Below are 27,018 nucleotides of genomic sequence, written 5' to 3'. Positions count from 1 at the left end.
TTTTGTTTCCAAAAAAATGAATTTATTAGGGATTTTTTTTTTTTTTTAACTTTATTACTATGTCCCAGGGGGAACATAACTGTCATTTGACAGATCGCTGATCTTTCACATCACTGATCGCTGTGACAGATCAGCGATCTGTCACAGGCAGTGCTGCAGGCTTCCTCATGCAGGCGCTTTGACCTCAAATAATGCTAAGAAAACAAGTTCATAATCATTTAGAAACAACCATACTAATGTTTTAACTCAGGAAGAGTTCAGAAATCAATATTTTGTTGAATAACCATGATTTTTAATCACAGATTTCATGTGTCTTGGCATGCTTTCCACCAGTCTTTCAGACTGCTTTTGGGTGAGCTTATGCCACTCCTGGTACAAAAATTTATGCAGTTTTTCTTTTTTTGATGGCTTGTGACTATCCATCTTCCTCTTGATTACATTCCAGACGTTTTCAGTGGGGCTCAGGTCTGGAGATTGGACTGGCCATGACGGGGATTTGATGTGGTGGTCCTTTCGTCCACACATTGATTGACCTAGCTGTGTGGCATGGCTCATTGTCCTGCTGGAAAAAACAATACTCAGAGTTGGGGAACATTGCCTGAGCAGAAGGAATCAACTGTTTTTCCATGGTACATGATGGCACCACGAGAGAGGGGATCCGCCCTACGAGGACAGGAAACCTTCAAGATAAAAGGGGGCGGCTCCTCTCTCCGCATCAGTTGGTTTCCTGTCCTCGACGGGGAACCCTCAAGATGAAAGCCTCTTTGAAGATTCCGAAGAAGAGGATGCCTGGGCCTGGGTCGGGTGATTAATGGCAGGCATGGGTTTGCTACACCCGACGCCGGGTACTGGTAGTCGCCTCGGGGGCCATATATGCCTATGTCCCCCCTGAGCGAAAGCATGGCCACAACCGGTAGGGCAGATGCCCAGGCGAAACGGGGTACCTTGGCGGTCACCCTCCAAGATGACAGCACACAAAGAAGGTCCAGGAAGGCCACTTGCAGTGTTCCCTCCCTGTCGACATACAGTGGCCATGCAGCCCAGGAGACACATCGGTGCCCGGGCAGAGAGCTCCTCGGAGGCCACAGACAGTGTACCCTCCCTGTTGAAGACCAGACACCGGACCCCGCAGCGAAAAAGGGTATACCTGCAGTCAGATCAGGAAGGGGTCCATCGCGCAGGTAAGGGGTGTCTGGGGGTCCCGAAGCTAGCAGGGCCCAGGCGCTCACCCGGCCCGGGTTCGTATGGCCGCATCGGGAGGGGCGCGCGTTGGGAGCGTGCATGATGGCCGATGAACCGGAAGTGGTTGCATGCGACCCGGAAGTAGCGGGGCGCACAGCACCGCGGGGCCTGGGAGAGTCAGAAGGTGTGCACGGTCCCGGGGGGGGCACGCAGAGCATGAGGCACGCGCGCACGTCCACACAGCAAGCAGGGCAGGTGCGAGACCAGGTGGTCTAAAAAAAAAAAAAAAAAAAAAAAAGAAGAGGGGCTATTTAAGATCGCCAGAGAAGGCGAGCAGGCGTCACAGCACCAATTTTGAGTTGGAGGTGACTGCTTGCAGCCATAAGCAGCATAATGGAGAGCCCTTCGCCAGAGCATGTGCAACCGCGCCAGGAAGCAAAGGAGAGGCGGTCGGGCTCAAAGGAGAAAGCAAAGACACGCCGCAGCAGCAGTGTGAGCCACTCGGGCAGCGCACGGGCGGATAATCACCGCAGGAAAGAGGGGTCCATAGTCTCGTTGGGAGACAGTGAAAGGACCAGCCAACCTCCAGATCCGGTACCCGTTCTATGAAGCGTCCGAGTGGTGAGTGAACTTCGAGAAAGTCCAGTAATCTAATGTCTGTTCTTTCTCTTTTCTCCTCTCTTTCCTTCTCCTCCTCCTCTTATATACATTGGCGGGGTGGAGTATAGGAGGTCCCTAAGAAATGTAGAGGAAAGTCAAAAAATAAAGAATGTGCCTTATGTAAAGGTCCCGTAGAAGCAGCCGGGAACAAAAAGTTATGCCAGGAGTGCATTAACAAGACCATAGCGGAGGAGACACCCTCATTTTCGGATAGTCTGAGGGCTATAATTCAGACAGAAGTTTCCAAGTCAGTAAGAGCATTACAAACGGTAGATACAGAGAGGAAAACTAGGAGATCAAGCCCCTCAGGGGTCTCTCAAAAAGACTCTACAGGGTCAGAGGACGACTCAAATAAGACGCAGTATTCAGGAAGTAGCTCGGACGGGGAAGATACGTTTCCAGTGGAGACTACGGATGAACTCATTAAAGCAGTTACATCTACCATGGGGCTAGTATAAGAACGGACAAAAAAGACAGCCCAAGATCTCATGTTCAGTGGGCTACAAAAGAAAAAACGTAAGACCTTCCCTGTTAATGAGCAACTAAAAGCACTCATAAAATGCGAATGGGAAAAGCCAGAAAGGAAGTCCCAGATAACGAATTCCCTGAAGAGGAGATACCCCTTTGAGGAAGAGGCATCCTCATCCTGGGATAGGGCCCCCAAAATTTATGTAGCGATATCAAAGGTCGCCAGAAAATCTTCCCTACCCTTTGAGGACCTGGGGTTTCTAAAAGAGCCGCTGGACCGAAAGGCGGACAATTGCCTTAAAGCAGCCTGGGAAACCTCGGCTGGCGCACTAAGACCCGCCATCGCAGCCACTTGTGTGGCTAGGTCCCTAAAGATATGGACAGACAACTTGGAGGATCATTTAGAACAAGGAGTTCCCAGAGAGACGATTCTGGAATCATTGCCGGCTATTAGAGCGGCAGCGGACTTTCTCGCAGAGGCGTCAGCAGATTCGGCCAGACTAGCGTCAAAGTCAGCAGCCTTAACCAATGTAGGACGGCGTGCGGTTTGGCTCAAATGCTGGCCGGGGGACACCCAGGCAAAAATGAAACTTTGCGCTCTACCATGTGAAGGAAATTTCTTATTCGGTCCGGCATTGGATGAAGTGTTGGAAAAAGCGAGTGATACAAAAAAGAATTTTCCGAAACAACCATTTCAAGCCTTTCGGCGCTCATTTCAGAGGGGCAGAAAATTCAGAAGGCAACAATTTAAAGATCGTGACAGAAACAATTCTGACAGGCGATACAGAGGAGGGAGAGGCTTCTATTTCAGTAAGCCCCCTAGAGAGGCCAAAAAACCCGCCCAGTGACGGTCCTTCTCAGGTGGGGGGGAAGGCTCTCTCACTTCCTCCCAGCCTGGGAAAGGATCTCATCCAGCACCTGGATCCGACAGATAGTACGGTCAGGTCTGGAGTTAAAATTCCACCACTGGCCACCACAAAAATTCATTCAAACTCCGGTACAATCATCTCAAGAAAGACAAAAGAGTTTGGAGGAGGAGGTATTATCGCTTGTACAAAAACTCGTACTGGAAGAAGTTCCAGAAAAAGAAAAGAAGGAAGGCTTTTACTCCCCCCTATTTCTGATAAAGAAACCAGACGATTCCTGGAGGACGATTGTAAATCTGAAAGGCCTCAACAAGTATCTAGTAGTCCCATCATTCAAGATGGAGACGATAAGATCTACAGTGAAACTCCTCTTCCCTCGGTGTTACATGTCGGTCCTGGATCTCAAGGATGCTTACTATCATGTCCCGATCCGGCAGCAAGACCGCAAATATCTCAGGGTGGCAGTCCAGATAAAATCTCAGTGGCATCACTCTCAGTACAAGGCTCTGCCCTTTGGGGTAGCAACAGCCCCCCGGGTCTTCACGAAATTAATTGCGGAGGTCACAGCACATCTCAGGGAAAAAGATGCTCTAGTAATACCATGTCTGGATGACTTCTTGATAGTGGGGAAAGATTTCGCTCACTGTCAGGAACAAGTCAAGATAGTGATAGAGACTCTTCAGACTCTGGGTTGGCAACTGAACTTCAAAAAATCCAGGTTGGAGCCAACAATGGTCCAGAATTTTTTGGGCCTAACAATAGACTCGGTAATACAGGAGTGTCGCCTCCCAGAGGAGAAAGAAGAGAAAATCAAAAACCTAATCAGAACAACATTAGGAAAGCCAACAATGACTCTGAGGAAAGCCATGTCAGTGTTGGGGTCCCTAACCTCCTGCATACCAGCGGTAAAATGGGCTCAATTTCACACAAGGGAACTTCAGTGGTGCATGTTACAAAGCGATCTGACGCTTCAAGGGCAGTTAGAACAGAAGCTCACCATCCCGGATCCTGTACTCCAGTCACTAAAATGGTGGTTACAGATAGAGTCCTCTCCGAGGGGAGTACCCTGGACATATGCAGCCTCCAGAGTAGTCACGACAGATGCCAGTCCCTGGGGCTGGGGAGCCCATCTAGACACCCTATGGCTCCAAGATCCTTGGGCTCAGGAGGAAAAAGATCTATCCTCAAACGAATGGGCGCTACTAGCCATCGAAAGAGCGCTGGAAAGATTACTGACACACCTGAGAGGACATCATGTGAAAGTCCTATCGGACAATTGTACAGCAGTTGCATACGTGAACCATCAGGGGGGCACCCGTTCTCGGTCGTTAATGGAAATAGCAAGAAGAATCCTGACTCTGGCGGAACATCAGTTTCTCTCATTATCGGCCCTGCATATCCGAGGCGCGGACAATCTGAAGGCGGACTTTCTGAGCAGGAACCACTTAAAGCAAGGCGAATGGTGCCTAAAAGAGTCCATTTTTCAACAAATTGTGCAGAGGTGGTGAAAACCCATAATAGATCTCTTCGCCTCAAAAACCAACAGAAAAGTTCAAAAATTCTGCTCCCTAAGGCCAGCAGATATGCCACTGGCGGTAGACGCCTTCAGAATAAAATGGACATCAGGTCTCCTGTACGCCTTCCCTCCGATATGCCTCATTCCATTAGTCCTGAAGAAGATCAGGGAGGACCAAGCCAGAGTAATTATGATAGCTCCCTTTTGGCCAAAAAGGACGTGGTTCTATTGGCTGAGAGTGATGTCAGTGACAGACCCATGGGTGCTCCCAGAGGACCACGACCTCCTGACACAGGGTCCCTTCAATCATCCTCCGAATTCCAGGCTGCATTTGACAGCCTGGAATTTGAAAGGTCACTGTTAGAGAAGAAAGGTTTTTCAGCAAGGTTGATTGCCACCCTAATCAGTAGCAGAAAGCCAGTGACTACAAAAATATATGGGAGGATATGGAGAAAATTTTTGTCCACCTCAGGCCCAATACAGGAGGGGGAAGTACCTGTGAGGGCAGTGCTAGAGTTTCTACAAAGGGGTTTGGACTTGGGCTTAGCGGTCAGCACCCTGAAAGTACACGTCTCAGCCCTGGCAGCATTATTCAACTATGACCTGGCAAACGATAGATGGGTCGCCAGATTTATCCGGGCCTGTACTAGAGCTGACTCTGTCCCATCTCCTAAACCTCCTCCCTGGGATCTAAGTTTAGTCCTATCATCCCTAACGGAAAGTCCATTTGAACCAATAAACGCAACATCAGATAAAGTGTTAACTTTAAAAACAGCCTTGTTAGTGGCACTCACATCGGCACGTAGGGTTGGGGACTTACACGCACTATCAGCAGATCCACCATACACTCAGGTCATGGACGATAGAGTCGTGTTAAGATTAGATCCAGCATACCTCCCTAAGGTAGTGTCGAAATTCCACAGAGCTCAGGAAATAATCTTGCCATCCTTTTGTCCTAACCCTGGTAACAAAAAGGAAGAGAGATTACATTGCTTAGACATTAGGAGGTGTATCCTACAGTATTTAGAGGTGACAAAGCCATGGAGGAAACAGAGGGCCTTATTTGTCTCATATCAGGGGGCAAGGAAAGGCCTTAAAGCCTCTAAGCAAACTATAGCTAGATGGGTGAGAGAGGCCATCATACTAGCATATAGTAGTGCAGGCAGGGCTGTTCCAGAGGGCCTAAAAGCCCACTCTACGAGGGCCATGGCAACGTCCTGGGCGGAGAGAGCGGACGCCTCCATCGACCAAATCTGTAAGGCGGCCACTTGGTCCTCTCCATCTACCTTTTTCAGACATTATAGATTAGACCTATCTGCTACCTCTGATCTCACATTTGGGAGAAGAGTGTTACAGGCAGTGATCCCCCCCTAAAGAGAATACAAATCTCTGTAACTCTCTCGTGGTGCCGTCATGTACCATGGAAAAACACGGGTATTACATACCTGGTAATGTGCTTTTTCATGAGACATGACGGCACCCTTATATTCCCGCCCTATTTGATCACGTCATTAGTTGGGTGTTTGGTTGGTATTATACACTCCCTTGGTGTTGGAAATTTAGCAGTGTAGAATAGATATTATTTATGTGTGCACTAACCTGCGGAGTTCCTCTCATGCTCTGTAAAACAACTGATGCGGAGAGAGGAGCTGCCCCCTTTTATCTTGAAGGTTTCCTGTCCTCGTAGGGCGGATCCCCTCTCTCGTGGTGCCGTCATGTCTCATGAAAAAGCACATTACCAGGTATGTAATACCCGTGTTTTTCAAGGATAACCTTGTATGCGGCTTGATTCATACGTCCTTCGCAAAGATTAACCTGTTCAGTTTCAGCCTTGCTGAAGCTTCCCCAGAGCATCACCATTCCTCCACCAAATTTCACAGTGGGTGCAAGACACTGCCTTGTACGCCTCTCCAGGTCTCCGTTTAACCATTAGACGACCAGGTGTTGGGCAAAGCTGAAAATTAGACTCATCAGAGAAGATTACCTTACTCCAGTCCTCTATGGTCCAATCCTTGTGGTCTTTGGCAAACTTCAGCCTGGTTCTCCTTTGCTTCTCATTGATGAAAGGCTTTTTTCTAGCTTTACATAACTTGAGCCCTGCCTCTAGGAGCCTGTTACTTCACCCAAGCTGCCATTTGCCATTCCTTTTGTAGGTCACTTGATGTCATCCTGCGGTTGCTGAGTGACATTCAAATAAGATGACGGTCATCCCGGTCAGTGGAGAGTCGTTTTTGCCCTCTGCCGGTCTGTAGCTTTGTTGTCCCCAATGTCTGCTGCTTGACTTTGTTGTAATAGACTGCCATCTTAGAACTTTTAAGGATGGAGGCAACATGACGCTCACTGTATCCCTCTGCTAGTAAAGCCAGAATTGAGCTCTTCTTTTCCTCACTCAAGACTTTTCTTTTCAACTCCTTTGGCATGGTTAAAAGATATTTTTTCATTCCTATCACTTTTGGGATATTACTAGGACTTGTTTTGCCACCTTGCTTGTCCTATTGCAAGAGGATTGTGAACACCACAGCAGGGTTTTTTATACTTTCTTTCGTTAAATAAGACTTGGTTAAGGTGATCACCTAATCAGAAGCACATTAAGCAGAATGAGGTGTACTCTGATTGGAATTCAACTGACACTGGAATAGAATGGCTATCACATGTAGAAAAGCTGATTTTTTTTTTTTTTTTTTTTTTTTTTTTATAAAACTGTGCAGTAGTCTCAATTTTTGCCAGAGCTGTGTGTATATGTATGTATGTACACATATATATGTGTGTGTATGTGTATATATATATATATATATATATACAGTGGGGAAAAAAAGTATTTAGTCAGTCAGCAATAGTGCAAGTTCCACCACTTAAAAAGATGAGAGGCGTCTGTAATTTACATCATAGGTAGACCTCAACTATGGGAGACAAACTGAGAAAAAAAAATCCAGAAAATCACATTGTCTGTTTTTTTTTCATTTTATTTGCATATTATGGTGGAAAATAAGTATTTGGTCAGAAACAAGCAATCAAGATTTCTGGCTCTCACAGACCTGTAACTTCTTCTTTAAGAGTCTCCTCTTTCCTCCACTCATTACCTGTAGTAATGGCACCTGTTTAAACTTGTTATCAGTATAAAAAGACACCTGTGCACACCCTCAAACAGTCTGACTCCAAACTCCACTATGGTGAAGACCAAAGAGCTGTCAAAGGACACCAGAAACAAAATTGCAGCCCTGCACCAGGCTGGGAAGACTGAATCTGCAATAGCCAACCAGCTTGGAGTGAAGAAATCAACTGTGGGAGCAATAACTAGAAAATGGAAGACATACAAGACCACTGATAATCTCCCTCGATCTGGTGCTCCAAGCAAAATCCCACCCCGTGGGGTCAGAATGATCACAAGAACGGTGAGCAAAAATCCCAGAACCACGCAGGGGGACCTAGTGAATGAACTGCAGAGAGCTGGGACCAATGTAACAAGGCCTACCATAAGTAACACACTACGCCACCATGGACTCAGATACTGCAGTGCCAGACGTGTCCCACTGCTTAAGCCTGTATATGTCCGGGCCCGTCTGAAGTTTGCTAGAGAGCATTTGGATGATCCAGAGGAGTTTTGGGAGAATGTCCTATGGTCTGATGAAACCAAACTGGAACTGTTTGGTAGAAACACAACTTGTCGTGTTTGGAGGAAAAAGAATACTGAGTTGCATCCATCAAACACCATACCTACTGTAAAGCATGGTGGTGGAAACATCATGCTTTGGGGCTGTTTCTCTGCAAAGGGGCCAGGGCGACTGATCCGGGTACATGAAAGAATGAATGGGGCCATGTATCGTGAGATTTTGAGTGCAAACCTCCTTCCATCAGCAAGGGCATTGAAGATGAAACGTGGCTGGGTCTTTCAACATGACAATGATCCAAAGCACACCGCCAGGGCAGCGAAGGAGTGGCTTCGTAAGAAGCATTTCAAGGTCCTGGAGTGGCCTAGCCAGTCTCCAGATCTCAACCCTATAGAAAACCTTTGGAGGGAGTTGAAAGTCCGTGTTGCCAAGCGAAAAGCCAAAAGCATCACTGCTCTAGAGGATATCTGCATGGAGGAATGGGCCAACATACCAACAACAGTGTGTGGCAACCTTGTGAAGACTTACAGAAAACGTTTGACCTCTGTCATTGCCAACAAAGGATATATCACAAAGTATTGAGATGAAATTTTGTTTCTGACCAAATACTTATTTTCCACCATAATATGCAAATAAAATGAAAAAAAAAACAGACAATGTGATTTTCTGGATTTTTTTTTCTCAGTTTGTCTCCCATAGTTGAGGTCTACCTATGATGTAAATTACAGACGCCTCTCATCTTTTTAAGTGGTGGAACTTGCACTATTGCTGACTGACTAAATACTTTTTTTCCCCACTGTATATATATATGTATATGTGTCAGCCAGATTCCCTCATTAATGGTACATAGAGTTAAATAAAAGACACACACAAAAATTTGCGAGAAATGCAATGTTTATTTTTCCCAAAAATTTTTAAAAATTGTGTGGACTCCCACGTAATTTTCATAACCAGCAGAGGAAAAGCCGACGGCTGATGTTAATATTCTAGGAACGAGCCAACAGCCAGAAAGGTTCCCAGGCTATTAATATCAGCTCACAGATGTTTTCTTAGCCTTTACTGGTTAATTTACAGCTGCGGGCTGATATTAATAGCCTGGGAAGGGGTCATGTGTATCTTATAGATATATATATCTTAGAGATGCACCAATTGTGGCACTTAGCCTCGCTATTCCCTCTTGCCCTGTAGCGGTGGCAAGTGGGGTAATATTTGTGGGGTTGATGTCACCTTTGTATTGTCTGGTGATATCAAGCCCATGGATTAACTCCTTAACCCCCAAGGGTGGTTTGCACGTTCATGACCGGGCCAATTTTTACAATTCTGACCACTGTCCCTTTATGAGGTAATAACTCTGGAACGCTTCCATGGATCCTGGTGATTCTGACATTGTTTTCTCGTGACATATTGTACTTCATGCTAGTGGTAAAATTTCATTCATATAACTTGCGTTTATTTGTGAAAAAAAACGGAAATTTGGCGAAAATTTCGCAATTTTCCAACTTTGAATTTTTATGTCCTTAAATCACAGAGATACGGCACACAAAAACTTAATAAGTAACATTTCTCACATGTTTACTTTACATCAGCACAATTTTGGAACCAAAATTTTTTTTTTTCTTAGGTAGTTATAAGGGTTAAAAGTTGACCAGCAATTTCTCATTTTTGCAACACCATTTTATTTTTACGGACCACATCACATTTGAAGCCACTTTGAGGGGTCTATATGATAGAAAATACCCAAAAATGACACCATTCTAAAAACTGCACCCCTTAAGGTGCTCAAAACCACATTCAAGAAGTTTATTAACCCTTCAGGTGCGTCACAGGAATTTTTTGAATATTTAAAAAAAAAAATACTTCAGGTTCAATTTTTTTTATTTTACCAAGGGTAACAGGAGAAGCTGGACTGCAAAAGTTATTGTGCAGTTTGTCCTGAGTACGCTGATACCTGATATGTGGGGGGGGAACCACTGTTTCGGCGCATGGCAGAGCTCAGAAGGGAAGGAGCGCCGTTTGACTTTTTCAATGCAAAATTGGCTAGAATTCAGATCGGATGCCATGTCACATTTGGAGAGCCCCTGATGTACCTAAACAGTGGAAACCCCCCACAAGTGACCCCATTTTGGAAACTAGACCCCCCAAGGAACTTATCTAGATATGTGGTGAGAACTTTGAACCAAAAAGGGCTTCACAGAAGTTTATAACGCCCGGGCGTGAAAATAAAAAAATCTTTTTTTTCCACAAAAATAATATTTTTGCCCCCAATTTTTTATTTTCCTAAGGGTAACAGGAGAAATTGGTCCCCAAAAGTTGTCCAATTTGTCCTGAGTAAGCTGATACCCCATATGTGGGAGAAAACTACTGTATGGGTACACGTCGGGGCTCGGAAGGGAAGTAGTGACGTTTTGGAATGCAGCCTTTGATGGAATGGTCTGCGGGTGTCATGTGCGTTTGGAGAGCCCCTGATGTACCTAAACTATTGAAACTCCCCACAAGTGACCCCATTTTGGAAACTAGACCCCCCACGGAACATATCTAGATGTGTGGTGAGCACTTTGAACCCCCAAGTGCTTCACAGAAGTTTATAACGCCCGGGCGTGAAAATAAAAACATTTTTTTCCACAAAAATATTTTTGCCCCCCAACAGGAGAAAATGGACCCCAAAAGTTGTTTTGCAATTTGTCCTGAGTACGCTGATACCCTATTTGTGGGGGTAAAACGCTGTTCGGGCGCATGGCAGAGCTTGAAAGGGAAGGAGCACCATTTGACTTTTTCAACGCAGAATTGGCTGGAATTGAGATCAGACGCCATGTTGCATTTGGAGAGCCCCTGATGTGCCCAAACAGTGGAAACCCCACAATTCTAACTCCAACCCTAACCCCAACACACCCCTAACCCTAATCTCAGCCCTAGCCCTAACCCTAGCCCTAACTGGAAAATGGAAATAAATACATTTTTTTAATTTTATTATTTTTCCCTAACTAAGGGGGTGATAACGGGGGGTTTGATTTACTATTTAAGGGGGTTTTTATATTTGGCAGCTGTCACAGGCTAAAAGACGCTTTTTATTGTAAAAATAGTTTTTGCTTCACCACATTGAGAGCTATAATTTTTCCATATTTTGACCCACTGAGTCATGTGAGGTCTTATATTTTGCGGTACGAGTTGACGCTTTTACTGGTATCATGTTCGGGCACGTGACATCTTTTGATCGCTTTTTATTCCGATTTTTGGGACGCAGAATGAACAAAAACCAGCGTTTCATGAATTTCTTTTGGGGGGGTGCGTTTACACCGTTCCGCGTGCGGTAAAATTGATAAAGCCCTTTTATTCTTCGGTTCAGTGCGGTTACAGCGATACCTCATATAGATCTTTTTTTATGTTTTGGCGCTTTTATGCAATGAAAACCATTTTATATAAAAAATAATTATTTTTGCATCGCTTTATTCTGCGAGCTATAACTTTATTTTTTCACTGATGACGCTGTATGGCGCCTCGTTTTTTGCGGGACAAGATGAGGTTTTCAGCGGTACCATGCATATTTATATGCGTCTTTTTGTTCGTGCGTTATTGCACTTTTTGTTCGGCGGTATGATAAATTATTTTTTGCTTCGTTTTTTATTTTTTAAGGGGTTAACTAATGGGACAGTTTTATAGGGCGGGTCATTACGGACGCGACGATACCAAATGTGTACTTTTATAGTTTGGTTTTTTTTATTTCCAAAAAATGAATTTATTAGAGAATTTTTTTTTTTTTTTTTTTTTACTTTATTACATTGTCCCAGGTGGGACATCACTGTCCTGTGACAGATCAGCGATCTGTCACAGGCACTGCACAAGGCTTCCTCCTTGCCTGCGCTTTGCAAGCATGAGGAAGCCAACTCCCTGCAGGCCCCCGAAGGTCCCCGTCGGCATCTTGGATTCGGGGACCTGCAGGGATGGAGCCCCCCGCAGCAGCGCTGCACATTGCGCTGCTGTGGGGGGCTCAGGGAAGCACGGAGGGAGCCCCCTCCCTGCCGATGCTTCCCTTTAACCCCCGGTACACCGCGATCGTGTTTGATCGCGGTGTGCAAGGGGTTAACGTGTCGGGCGGTCCGCGTGGGCGCCGCTGATCGCTGTGACGTACTATCCCGTCCCTGGGAATTAAGACCCAGGGCACATGGACAGGATAGTATGTCACATGACAGAAAGGGGTTAATAATGGAGAAGCGTCGATAAGATACCTATCCATTACTAATCCTATAGTTATATGGTAAGTAATGACACAGCCAGAATAAAATCCTTTATTAGAAATAACGAGACACTCGTTTTTTGAATCTTAATTAACCATACTTATGGCATTGCCCAATCCCCGAATCCCTCAGTCTCCTGCAATAAAAATAAAATAATAAACCAACACAAATACTCCCTGTCTGACGTAGTCCATTTACCGAGTGTCCCGCAATGATCTCGTGTAGAACAGTCACATTGAGAGATGTGACTGCTCTTCAAGGCTGCGGTGACACACGAACAGGAAATACACTGCAGGAGCAATTATCACTGAGAGTTCACCGGAGTTTGTGCTTTCACTTTACAGCACTACCATACCAAAAAGAAGAAAGGTAGCATGTATAAGGAAGGATCACCAAAATCAATATAGCAATATTGATTTTCCTGATCCTTCCTTATTCATGCTACCTTTTTTCTTTTTGGTAATACACATGTTCCTAGTGTGTGGTTAGGGATCCCCTATCTAATTATTAGTAGTGCCCTCAGGTCCCCCCCCCCCCCCCCTTTTTTTTTTTTTTTTTTTTTTTTTTTTTTCTTCTTCATACTTTCTTTACGGCACTACCGCTGGGTGAGAATTTTCTCAAGCAGCGGTGCTGCAAGTGACAGCACGAAATCTGGTGACCTCTGACAGCAGCAGTGATGCAGTGAGGGAGGATTCCTCCTGTCAGTGTGTCATCAGAGACGTGTAGAGCGGTCACATCTCCCAGTGTGACTGTTCTACACATGAGATCGTCGTGGGACAGTCGTTATTAAGTGGACTACGGCGGAAAGGTATATGTTGGTTTATTTTATTTTTTTGTGCAGGAGATCAAGGGCGTCAGGGATTAGCTGTTTGGGGCGTATGAAGGTTTTTTTTTTTTTTTATACAATTGAACACAGTCGCCAGATGATGGGGCTATTACTGTCCCATCATCGGCTCAGCTGTCACTGTAGCAGACATAGCTGGATGGGAGTAGTAGTCCCAGCAGACGATGCCTGGCTACAGGCAGACACCTGCAGTTTAGCTGCGGATTTGATTGACTCAATGGGAGCAGAAACGCTGCAGATCCGCCAAAAGAATTGATATGCTGCAGAAAATAAAATGCTGTGAATTCGTCTAGCATTTTCTGCAGCATGTGCACACCAATTGTGGATTCCCATTGATTAACATTGGTTGGGCAATACATTGCGGATTTGGTGCAATTCCGTGCGGAAAAAAACACTGCGGATCTGTGTAAAAATCCAAAATGTGCACATAGCCTTACAAGTTATTACCTCATAAAGTAACACTTGTCTGATTTGGAAAATGAGGCTTCGTCATTAACCTACAAAGTGGCTCGGTCCTTAACCCCTTAAGGAGAGAGTAAATAAATACATGTATTTGACAGCTATATCCTCTACATATTAAGCCAATGTTGAACTTGTATGTGGTTACATTTTTCCTTCTTTGCTCAGGTATGACACTGTCTGTCAGAATTATAAGGAAGGTTTGTCCAGGCTTCCGCAAATGAAGCAGAAAGAGGGAACAGAAATCCGATTCAGCCAGTTACCAGAGAAAATGTACCCAAAGAATGCCACCCCTGCTGAGATTACACAGCACAGCATGGATTCGTCTTTTGCACTTGGAGAACTGATCAGCATCAACTATTCAGGAGATCCACTGGCGATCCTAGGTCAGTGAAAAATAACTATCCAGCTGCTAAAAATTGTTATGGAAGTCTAGTTCTGTAGCTGCAGACCAAGTGTCATGTACAGTCCTGATATGCAGGGCTGTGGAGTCGGAGTCGGTGCTCATTTTGGTGGAGTCGGAGTTGGAGTCGGTATAAAATGGACCCACTCCGACTCCTAAAATATATAATAAATTGGGTACAGTAATTCAATGCAGGATGTGCTGAATATTTTTTCATAGGAGTTTGGGAAAGTTATGAAATGTCCTATAAATGGCTGTTATATTCCTGATCTAAGGCTACATTCACACACAGCGTTTTTTCAGCTGCAAAAGCTGATCATCTTTTTAAAAAACCGCATCACCTGAAAGGTTTTTGAGCTCATAGATAATGTTTTCAATAGCAAAAGCAGATTAGAAATCTGCTCTATCTATCCATTTATCCATATCTGTCTATCCATATCGTATCTGTACCAAAAAGAATGAAAACCGGGTAGTACACCAATATATATTCTGTTCTATCTAAATATCTTGATTATTGGATCATAAAAATGATTAAATGTCTGAGGTTCACATTGTACTACAATAAATTTTTCACTTAAATAAAAGCAATATGTGTGGGAGTCGGAGTCGTGGAGTCGGAGTTGGAGTCGGAGTCGGTGTAAGGGAAATTGAGGAGTCGGAGTCGCAGGTTTGGCTTACCGACTCCACAGCCCTGCTGATATGCTTGCAATGAGCTAGCCTCATTGTTTTAAAGGTTAACAGTTATTTTACGTTTTATTTCATAAATCAGTAGCACAAATGAAAATAAGCAACTGTGTAATATATCCTATCCGAGAAATCTGCTTCTTTCTCTGCCAAAATTTTACAGTCATTATAAAAGCTCTCAATTCTGGGGTAAAATGTATATTCAGTGAAGACTTTCCCATTACTAAGAGAGAAGATGGCGGCTTCTATGGATAAGATTCTATGTAGCTATGAGGGGCTACAGGCAGAGCTCCCCCCCTCTTGCTATGGACAAGATTCTATCTCAGTAATGGGAAAGTCTTCACTGAATACACACTTTACCCCAGAATTGAGAGTTTTTATAATGACTGATCCATTTTGGCAGAGAAAGAAGCAGATTTCTCTGATAGGATATATTACTTATTTTCATGTGCACTACTGATTTATGAATTGAAACGATGGTTACTCTTTAACAATAGTAATTATAACTTTGACACTAATATTTTTGTGGCAATGTCAGTTGTCTTATTAAATCCTCCTGTTCATTCCATTTCAGCTGAGCTGCAGTTTTCCTTCGTGTGTTTCCTTCTTGGTAATGTCTATGAGGGGTTTGAACAGTGGAAGAATCTGCTGAATCTTTTGTGCCGTGCAGAGACGTTCTCCATGCAGCATCCAGATCTGTACAATGAGGTCATCTCTGTCCTGTATCACCAGCTGGCCCAGGTTCCTACAGACTTCTTCATAGACATTGTATCTCAGAACAACTTCCTGACAAGCACTTTGCAGGTAAATTAATCCCGTGAGCTGTGTTCTTTCCTTTTTTTTGTGTTGGCAGTAACTATCATTATAAAAAATATGTTTAGACTCAACTCTCCTTAGACCTTAAATGGGTTTTCCCAGAAAGTTAATTTTAATCAATACATCTTGGAATAATAGTTTTCAAAATTGATGAGACATGGTCTGATCATACCACAACTCCTGGGCAGGGAAGGAAGTAAGAGTATACAGACATTACAGCACGGATCACAGCTGATTCAGTTTTGTGACATAAATCATTTTCCTGCCTGTTTTTTAAAAATGTTTTACCTCGATGAAATAATTTGCAATCCCATGTTATGTCTGTATATTGTTTTTAAAAGGTTCACAGGAACACTAAGGCTGTGTGCACATGCTGCGGATTTTGCTGCTGTTTCGCAGCGGTTTTGGCCACTGCAGTTTTTGCTGCGGTGTACAGTACCATGATTCCCTATGGGAATAAATAAACCGCAATGCAGACGGTGCGGAATTTTCCGCGCGGATTATCTGCGGTTTTCAATCCGCAGAAAGAATTGACATGTCAATTCTTTCTGCGGATTCCCCTGCGGTTTGCCATCTCCTCCATTGAGGAGATAAAAAACCGCAGGGCAAAACCGCAGAGCAATCCGCAGGTAAAACCGCACCTAATCCGCAGCGTGTGCACACAGCCTAATAGGAAGATGGGAGACTGTTATTGGGATTGCTCTTTACCTATGAGATCTAATTATAGTGGATGCATTTATAGAAGAAACACCAAAGTAGATATAACTAGTGATGAGCCAGTATACTTGATGGTCAGGTGTCCTCCAAGTATTTTGGCGTGCTCGGAGATTTAGTTTTCGTTGTCTCATCTGCATGATTTTCAGCTGCTGGACAGCCTGAATACATGTGTGGAATGCCTGTTTGTTAAATCATGCAGATGAGACGACGAAAACTAAATCTCCGAGCACGCCAAAATACTCGGCGGTCACCAGAGCAGGAAAACCCGAGCAACGAGTATACTCTCTTCACTAGATATAACCAATGAAAGGAACTGGAGTATATAAAATAACTATACTATATTTGATAAAACAAAGGTTGGTGACAAGAGGTAGATAAAGAGGAGTTCCAAATCACACTGGGAATAAAGAGACTGGGCACCGAGCTTATCATTAACGGTACATAATTTCAAGAATAGAATAGTTCATAAAGTGAGAATTTCCATATGGAGGAGTACATCACTCAAAAAAAAAAAACCCCCTAATAGGAGGGAGTAATAAAGTGCTTGTGCTGAGGTTATTCTCTAAATGTTGTTGCTGAATGCAGGTAGCAAACTGAAAAGCGATAATAAAGTGCACGTGCATAAATAAGTCATAATACATAATCCCTGAGGAAGAAGACAGTTAGTCTTTGAAACATGTTGGAAAGTCCATTAGTCCCTGCCGCAACCACCAGCAAGTGAAACCGACGTTGTCATGTGCTGACTCGCATCACGAAGGTCCTGTACACCTGGAGCAGCTCACAGACGCCCGGAGCACGAGAGGCCGCTCACGTCTGCTCCACAGCTGGAGGTACACTGACAGGAGGCTGCCACCGGCCGGGGAAGCCCCTGTAACTCGTCCATACCCCTGTGTACAAACCCCCCCCCCCCCCCCCCTCTTTTTCCAAGCGCTGGAGCAAAAAGCGCTATTTTAACCTGCACCGCTTACTGGAGTGAGGACTTCGCATCGCATTATCTTTACAGGTACCGCTCTCTGACTTGTGCATTTACTATTGCGGCTACTCTGCACAGCCATTCACAGGCTGCAATTTGACTTTGACTTTTTTTTTTTTTTAAGCTGCTATCAGGAAGAAGTACCCTGCAGTATATAACCTGTTCATGATTTTAGGTTTTTACCTTCACTCACGCCTTTTTAATGATTGTTCAGGTTGGAACTAAGATTGCCACCAGCGTATGTATATATATATATATATATATATATATATATATATATATATATATATATATATATTATTTTTTTTTATTTTTTTTTTATTTATTTTTTTTTTCCCTTAAGCGCTTCTTCTGAGGTCTTACAATCATCTATTTCTAATTGCTATTTTCTCGCTATTATCCAGCTACATAAAGAACACTTATAAGAGGTTGTTTTTTTTTCTATAACCACCTAATTTAAATTTCCCACTTCTTTGAGTGTTCCAAGCGCACACTAATATTATGAGTTATTTTAAGTCATAATACATAACACTCACCCATTGTACAATGCAAGTGCAAAGATCGATTCCCAGGGGGCAGCTCTGTTGCACGTTTCACGCTAGCTTTTTCAACAAAGATATGTCTATATACTCTTGTGTGTCCTCTCCTGACCAGAAGATGTGGTATTATCAGACCATGTTCCTGCATGATCAGATACAGCAATTATATAGTACACAGCAGGGGCACATTTGTAAGATTGTCTCGGCACAGGAACATTTTTTTCAACACATCAAATTGTGGTTATGTTATTATTCCAAGATCTATTAACATGAATTTTGTTCATGAAACAACCCCTTTAAGACTTACATGGGCAAATAATTGTTGATCGAGCATTCATAAGATCGCTCATTACTAGTGTTGAGCATTCCGATACCACAAGTATCGGGTATCGGCCGATACTTGCTGTGTCGGAATTCCGATACCGACTTCCGATATTTTTTCAATATCGGAATTCGGCATCGGAATCGGAAGTTCAAAGTTGATTGACAGCCTGACGTCATCATGATGCGCGGTGTGTGCGCATCATGATGCGCCGTCATTTCGGGCCTTCCGGGGGTCTCTGCCGGCCTGCCGGGGGGCTGTGTGGACTGCCCGGGGTCTGTACCGGCCTGCCGGGGGGCTGTGCCGGCCTGCTGGTGGTCTGTGCACCCTGTGGGGGTCTGTACCGGCCTGCCGGGGGGCTGTGCCGGCCTGCCGGGGGGCTGTGCTGATGTCCGGGGGTCTGTGCAAGCATCGTCCGATGGGACTACAAGTCCCATCTGGCGATGCCTGCTACCATGACAGTGATTGACACATTAGCCAATGATGGGACAGTAGTAGTCCCATCATCCGGCTAATGTGTTAAATGTTAAAAAAAAAAAAAAAAATACTACATACATACTACATACATACTACATGCATGCTACATACATGCTACATACATACTACATGCTACATACATACTACATATATACTACATGCATGCTACATACATGCTACATACATACTACATATATACTACATGCATGCTACATACATACTACATGCTACATACATACTACATGCTACATACATACTACATACATGTAGTAAATGTGGGAATTTCCCACGCAGCAATGGCATAAAGTGAGACTAGGGACTTTTTTTTTTTTTTAAGTGGCGGAGGAATACAGTGCGGAAGGATACCTACCTTCCGTCATTGGATTCCTGCAGCCCATAGAGAACGGCAGCATCATCTTATGCTGCAGTTCTCTACCCAAGATCGTCGTGGGACACACTCGTGGACTGCTTCGGATCGTGGGTGAGTATTTTTGTGGTTTGTTATGTTAATATTTATTCCGGAAAAGACAATGGCTTCGGGGAACAATGTGACAAGTATTGGTAAGTATGTTACTCTATGTTATTTGTACTGTATTTCTATGTATGTATTGTATGAATGTATTGTATGTATGTAGTATATATGTGGTATGTATGTAGCATGTAGTATGTATGTAGCATGCATGTAGCATGCAGTATGTATGTAGCATGCATGTAGCATGCAGTATGTATGTAGCATGCATGTAGTATGTATGTAGCATGCATGTAGTATATATGTAGTATGTATGTAGCATGTAGTATGTATGTAGCATGCATGTAGTATATATGTAGTATGTATGTAGCATGTAGTATGTATGTAGTATGTATGTGGTATGTATGTAGCATGTAGTATGCATGTAGCATGTATGTAGCATGTAGCATGCATGTAGCATGCATGTAGCATGCATGTATGTATGTATGTAGCATGCATGTAGCATGCATGTAGCATGTATGTAGCATGTAGTATGTATGTATGTAGTATGTATGTAGTATTTTTTTTTTTTTTTTAACATTTAACACATTAGCCGGATGATGGGACTACTACTGTCCCATCATTGGCTAATGTGTCAATCACTGTCATGGTAGCAGGCATCGCCCGATGGGACTTGTAGTCCCATCGGACGATGCCTGCACAGACCCCCGAAGCCTGCACAGCCCCCCGGCAGGCCAGCACAGCCCCCCCGGAGCCTGCACAGACCACCGGCAGGCCGGCACAGCCCCCCGGCAGGCCGGCACAGCCCACCGGAGCCTGCACAGACCACCGGCAGGCCGGCACAGCCCCCCGGCAGGCCGGCACAGACCACCGGAGCCTGCACAGACCCCCTGGCAGGCCGACACAGCCCCCCGAAAGGCCCGTACAGACCCCAGAGAGGCTGTACAAGGCAAAAACAGGGTTTTTCTTATTCCGATACCGGAAGTCCCATAGACTTGAATGGGACTTCCGGTATCGGAATCGGCGATACCGATACTTTTTTTAAAGATCGGCCGATCCATTCCGATCCGATACTTTGAAGTATCGGACGGTATCGCTCAACTCTACTCATTACCAATTGTAGGCTCAAGGAAAAATGCCACCATCCACCTTTCAAGTGATCAGATTGTTTATGCTGGCATTAAAGTTCTGTTGCTCTTTGGGGACAGAACAATTATATTAATGGGATTATCTGGGCCAAATATAGAGCTATGAAGGGAGGAGAGTACTGTGCTGAATCAGAACATTGTGTCATGTGCTCACTATTGAGATTCCCCTGTTTCACAATCCCAGGGGATCGTCATGCGACCACTCATGCAATTTAATAATAATAATTTTATTTGTATAGCGCCAACATATTCTGCAGCACTTTACAGACAATAGACATTACAGCATAGCAATAAACACATAGATCTAAACACATACCAATAGGAATGAGGACCCTGCTCGCAAGCTTACAATCTATAAGGGAAAAAGGGAGACACGAAAGGTGGATGGTAACAATTGCTTATATTGTTTTTATGGTTTGGAACTTCCCTAGTGTAAGAATCGGGTGTTCCTGTTGCTGCATGAACCAGTTAACAGTCTAAATATATAACAGTACAGACACAGAGGGCTATTAACCGCAAAAAGCATGTGAGAACATGATGCGAGGAACATGGATATGGTAAAAAAATTTTTGAAATGAGCCACACAGGGATATTTAGGTTAGTGCATTGAGGCGATAGGCCAGTCTGAACAATTGCGTTTTTAAGGGACACTTAAAACTGTGAGGACTGGGGATTAATCGCATTAGCCTGGGTACTGCATTCCAATTTGCATACCTGCAGTGTCATGCTGACCACTTTTTCTTCTACTACCAAAAAAAGTAGTAGTAGAGTAGACATCACATGTATATTAATGGAATATTACCCAAAGTACATGTAAGACAATGGCATTTTGAGTAAAAAAAGTAAAAAAAAAAAAGAGGTTGCACTTCCTAAATTTGAACAGTGTAAATACTTATTTAATAACAAACACAGAAGCTTAGACAAGAGAAATAAAAACATTTAAAATTGCGCAATCGTGGCTTTGATTGTTTCCTAGCCAAAAATTGGCAAAGGGAATACAACTCATATAACAGGCATGATAACCAATAGAACCATGTAAATGTGAAGGAAATCTGAGTTAAGTATGAATGGACAATACCTGTAAAGTGATGTCCAAAAGTATTCCGCAAAGCAGAGAGGTTCAATGCATGTGTGCAGACAATAAATAATGTTATATTAAAAGAATATATAAAGGACAATAAGTAATATATGCGATAAAAGGCCATGTGCATTGTCAGTTGCCAGGTAAACTGGCTCAGAAAAGCATTATATGGAAAAGACCCTTTGTGTTTCGCCACAGAAGGTGGCTAATGAGCAAGCAACCTCCTGTGGTGAAACACAAGGGGTCCTCTTTCCCATATGACCTATGCAAATAGCTTATGAGTGGTCACCTGATTGCTGGGTGTATTCAGCAGAATGGAATCCGAATAGGGAGTATATTACACAATGTTGGGTTTTAGCATTTTACTCTGCCTCCCTAGTTGTATAATTGGCCTGGACAACCCCCTACTTTTTTTTTGGCTTGTGTAAATATCCCAGTAATCCAGCTTTAATCAGTGCTCATCAACAAAATAGGCCTTATTTAAAGCTCCGTTTTTCTCTTACTTGATAAAACAAAATAAGTAGCAGACTGACGCTGAAACTGTGATCCAGCGCTGTCTGATTTTATCATTTGTGTAACATCTGTTTTTCTCTAATGCAAAAAAAGTATCCAAGCTCTCCCTACCCATGAAACAGTAGTAAACAGGCATTACTTGGGTGACACACAGAAGGCACGTGTTGTCTTGTTTTTCATGGACCTGTTGATTTGAATGGGCGAGTTTATATTATTAGTAGGGCTTGTTGTAGTCAGACACCACTGAATCTGAGACTGAACTTTCCCAAATTGTACAGTCTCTTCTTCTATCTCATTCCACAGGTTCTCTTCTCCTTTCTGTGTACCCCATCCACAAATAAAGACCTGAGGAAGAAAGCTCTCCGCTTCCGTGACCATCTCACCAAGAGGCTTAAGTGGGACTTTGAAGAGGAACCTCTGGATTGTGCGCCGTTAGTGGTTCAGCTGCCGGAGGGCTGGGAAAACACTATTAATACAGACCAAACTGCACATGTGGAAGCAAATGTGGAAATTCCCTTTCCTTCATAGTTTTTATTGGGCCACTGCACAGCTGGTGATGACCCTTTTGCGGCTCTGGTATTGAGAACCTTGGCTCAGAATAAGTAAATTATGAATCTTGCCATAGTTTGTACGACAGCAGCACTATATCCTAAGTGGAAGTTATGTACAGTATGTGATTTGTTTACCACACAAACCACAGCCCAACAATTTCCTTTTTTGGGGTATTGTGAAGTACTTGCCTATATATGGTACAGAATGCCAAACAGACGCATGCATTTGTAAATGGATGGTATGATATACCAAATTTGTAATTCTTAGCATGGACATGACACAGCTGAACTTACCTTGGGGTTTACTGCTTTGTCCTAACATAAAAATGTACAGAACTGCTCCTGTCTTGATAAACACTAGAGGGCGCTGCTTTACCTAAAAATGCGAAACCTTGTGACATACAGGATAGTGTATACTGTACATATCATTCATGCACGGAAAGTATTCTTGGCCTCAAGACTGCCTATGTCAGCGAGATAGGTAAGCACTGCAGGTAGTTCTGGATATAAGGTCTATATACACTCATCCTCTAAGAGAGATTTATATCAGAGCTTGTATCCTGGGTCATATATGTATAGCTAGTAAAAGGCGAGAAGCAATTCCCAGAATTCGCATCCTTTGAAGAATTTCACACCTGTCACTTTGAAACCATACTGATATCGTACAACACCACCTTACAGTGATATTAACCAAGGGAGATTCAGAAAGTTCTTCATCTCATCTTTACATTTTGATTTAGGATCTCTTATAAGGAAAGCTAGGGATGTTATCCTGTTCTTTTTACGCAATTAGGAGCTGCATGGTAAAAGAATTAAAAATACTACAGTACACTGCCCTATTTATTTCTAGCATCCCCATGGAGCTTCCTGCCGTGACTGAGGGATGAAGTAATTGGTCATTGTGTCTTGTACATGTAATCTAACAACTCATAGGCAGCAATATCAGTAACGTAGGTACGGTATACAGTACAGACCAAAAGTTTGGACACACCTTCTCATTCAAAGAGTTTTCCTTATTTTCATGACTGTGAAAATTGTAGATTCACTCTGAAGGCATCAAAACTATGAATTAACACGTGGAATTATATAATTAACTAAAAAGTGTGAAACAACTGAAAACATGTCTTATATTCTAGGTTCTTCAAAGTAGCCACCTTTTGCTTTGATTACTGCTTTGCACACTCTTGGCATTCTCTTGATGAGCTTCAAGAGGTAATCACCGGAAATTGTCTTCCAACAGTCTTGAAGGAGTTCCCAGAGATGCTTAGCACTTGTTGGCCCTTTTGCCTTCACTCTGCGGTCCAGCTCACCCCAAACCATCTCGATTGGGTTCAGGTCTGGTGACTGTGGAGGCCAGGTCATCTGACGTAGCACCCCATCACTCTCTTTCTTGGTCAAATAGCCCTTACACAGCCAGGAGGTGTGTTTGGGGTCATTGTCCTGTTGAAAAATAAATGATGGTCCAACTAAACGCAAACCAGATGGAATAGCATGCCGCTGCAAGATGCTGTGGTAGCCATGCTGGTTCAGTTTGCCTTCAGTTTTGAATGCACCCCCACTCCATCATACCTCCTCCATGCTTCACGGTGGGAACCAGGCATGTTGAGTCCATCCGTTCACATTTGCTGCGTCGCACAAAGACACGGTGATTGGAACCAAAGATCTCAAATTTGGACTCATCAGATCAAAGCACAGATTTCCACTGGTCTAATGTCCATTCCTTGTGTTCTTTAGCCCAAACAAGTCTCTTCTGCTTGCTGCCTGTCCTTAGCAGTGGTTTCCTAGCAACTGTTTTACTATGTAGGCCTGCTGCACAAAGTCTCCTCTTAACACTTGTTGTAGAGATGTGTCTGCTGCTAGAACTCTGTGTGGCATTGACCTGGTCTCTAATCTGAGCTGCTGTTAACTTGCGATTTCTGAGGCTGGTGACTCGGATGAACTTATCCTCCACAGCAGAGGTGACTCTTGGTCTTCCTTTCCTGGGGCGGTCCTCATGTGAGCCAGTTTTTGTAGCGCTTGATGGTTTTTGCCACTGCACTTTGGGAAAACTCTGAAAGTGTCCCCATTTTTCGGACTGACTGACCTTCATTTCTTAAAGTAATGATGGCCACTCGTTTTTCTTTACTTGGCTGCTTTTTTCTTGCCATAATACAAATTCTAACAGTCTATTCAGTAGGACTATCAGCTGTGTATCCACCAGACTTCTGCACAATACAACTGATGGTCCCAACCCCATTTATAAGGCAAGAAATCCCACTTATTAAACCTGACAGGGCACACCTGTGAAGTGAAAGCCATTTCCAGTGACTACCTCTTGAAGCTCATCAAGAGAATGCCAAGAGTGTGCAAAGCAGTAATCAAAGCAAAAGGTGGCTACTTTGAAGAACCTAGAATATAAGACATATTTTCAGTTGTTTCACACTTTTTTGTTAATTATATATTTCCACATGTGTTAATTCATAGTTTTGATGCCTTCAGAGTGAATCTACAATTTTCATAGTCATGAAAATAAAGAAAACTCTTCGAATGAGAAGGTGTGTCCAAACTTTTGGTCTGTACTGTATATTGGTATTATGACAATAAGAAAACCATTGGGCAATGACTGGTGAAATACTGTCAAGGTAATGTCATCTGTCTATTTTGTAAAGCATTGCATCTAACTGCAATAAAATGTATTTTACTAAGAACACTGATTATTTGCTGCAGGAATATGCCCATTAAGAAGCAGAATACAACACATCATTTTTGGAAGCCAGTTTTCCACATATGTTGCTTTAGGAACTAGAAGCTATGAGAAATATATTCTTCCTATGGCTTCTTTTCTATATACTCTCCTCAACATTGACATTGCAACACCAAGAAGGACAAGCCGTAAGATCCTGCAACTTGAGAAATAGCAGGTGTCTCCAAGAACTGCAAATCATCACCTAGCTCCATTCTGTGGCATGTAGGAGGTCCATAAAAGCCAGATCAAAAGCTGCAAGAAAAAATAAAAATCTGATCAAGTCTTGTTGGATGATTGTACAGTGCCTCCTGTTTGTCGACATGCCAATTATTGCTGCTTTTTGTAAACTTGAGAAAGATGGAATGGAGCTGAGAGACCTTGGTTTATCACTCTGGGACATGACTATGCACGTAGGCTCGCACATAGGATTTCAGCACAGTTTAAAATGCATGTCACAATAGTTGGGAGAAAGACGACGAAATCGAATGACAGCACAGGTGAACCTTTTACATGGATGAGTCATCCGATTAGAAGAATAGGGTGTAGTAATGCCTTCTGTACAGCAAGTGAAATTGGTCATCACATACCAAACCTAAGGCTATGAGTTCTAGTTAAAGGGAACCTGTCACCCACCCACCACCAGGCGTTTTTAAGTAAAAGAGCCACCTTGTGCAGCACTAATGCTGCTTTCTGTCAAGGTAGCTCTTTTACTTGGTGTCCCTTCCACCGCAGAAATAATCGTTTTTAAAATTGTTCAAAAGTACCCGAATTTTGACAGGGGGGCAGGTCTTTCCCCCTCTGACAGACGCCTCGCATCCATCAGTCATTTTTTTTTTTCAGTATTTGGCGCCGCCTCCTCAGTTTTCTTTTGAAATGCTGGCGCCTGCGCTGTACTGTAGTTTCATGGGCATGCGCAGTTAACGCCCGACGTGTCCATGCTGTCAGATCACATCCCAGCCTTCATTTTGCGCGGCCACAGATCCCGCACTGCAGTCGCTTATGATTTATTCACACTGCGGGGCTGGGAATCTTGGGCATGCACAGTAGTTCTCTGCGGCTCTCATGCCCAAGATTCCCAGCCCCGCAGTGTGAATAAATCATAAGCGACTGCAGGGCGGGATTTGCTGTGGCCGCGCGATATGAAGACCAGGATGTGATCTGAGAGCACGGGCACGTCGGGCAGCGCTAACTGCGCGTGCCCACGAAACTATAGTACAGCGCAGGCGCCAGAATTTCAAAAGAACACTGAGGAGGCGGCACCAAATACTGAAGACAAAAATAACTGATGGATGTGAGGCGACTGTCAGAGGGGGAAATATGCAAAGCACAAGCAGCGGAGACACCATCACATGTTTCTCAACGCAAGCAATGACTAGCCAGGTCTTTCCCCGGGAAGGAACAACCACGGGAAGGGCAGTCTCCAATGAAGGAGACCACCTATGTCAAAACATGGTATCTATCCACAGACAGCTGTTTTTTTTTTTTTTTTTTAAAAAAGCATTCAGGTTAGTTATAAACAACTCAATATAAGCTCATCAACTTAAACGTCATTGTTTCAACTCTCATCATGGTTCATATTTATTTTAGTATAACAAACCAAGGGTATAAACAAAAGACATCCTGAAAATCAATAAACATCACTAAAATTCACTGATAATTGATCAGGTGCTGCCATTTTTTAAATTTCCAGACACCCTCTGCATCAGAACCACCACTGCCTTCGCTGTCTAATTTATAAATCAAGTATAATCTAGAAAGGATCAGC

General features: G+C 43.5%; 1 protein-coding gene across 1 annotated transcript in view; it reads left to right on the top strand.

Moving 5' to 3' along the window:
• AAR2 (AAR2 splicing factor) overlaps positions 1–24,654 on the top strand; it is a 43,385-nt gene extending 18,731 nt beyond the window's left edge. The window contains exons 3-5 of the mRNA XM_073555304.1: positions 14,004–14,221; positions 15,497–15,726; positions 22,281–24,654. Of these exons, the coding sequence (XP_073411405.1) occupies positions 14,004–14,221; positions 15,497–15,726; positions 22,281–22,505 (673 nt within the window). The 3' untranslated portion in view covers positions 22,506–24,654. The remainder of the gene's footprint in view (positions 1–14,003; positions 14,222–15,496; positions 15,727–22,280) is intronic.
• The last annotated feature ends 2,364 nt before the right edge of the window (positions 24,655–27,018 follow it).

This window comes from Dendrobates tinctorius, unplaced genomic scaffold, assembly GCF_039654945.1.
Source record: "Dendrobates tinctorius isolate UK_male_01 unplaced genomic scaffold, ASM3965494v1 ptg000223l, whole genome shotgun sequence".
Classification (NCBI taxonomy): Eukaryota; Metazoa; Chordata; class Amphibia; order Anura; family Dendrobatidae; genus Dendrobates; species Dendrobates tinctorius.
This window is presented reverse-complemented; position numbering and strand designations above follow the sequence as displayed.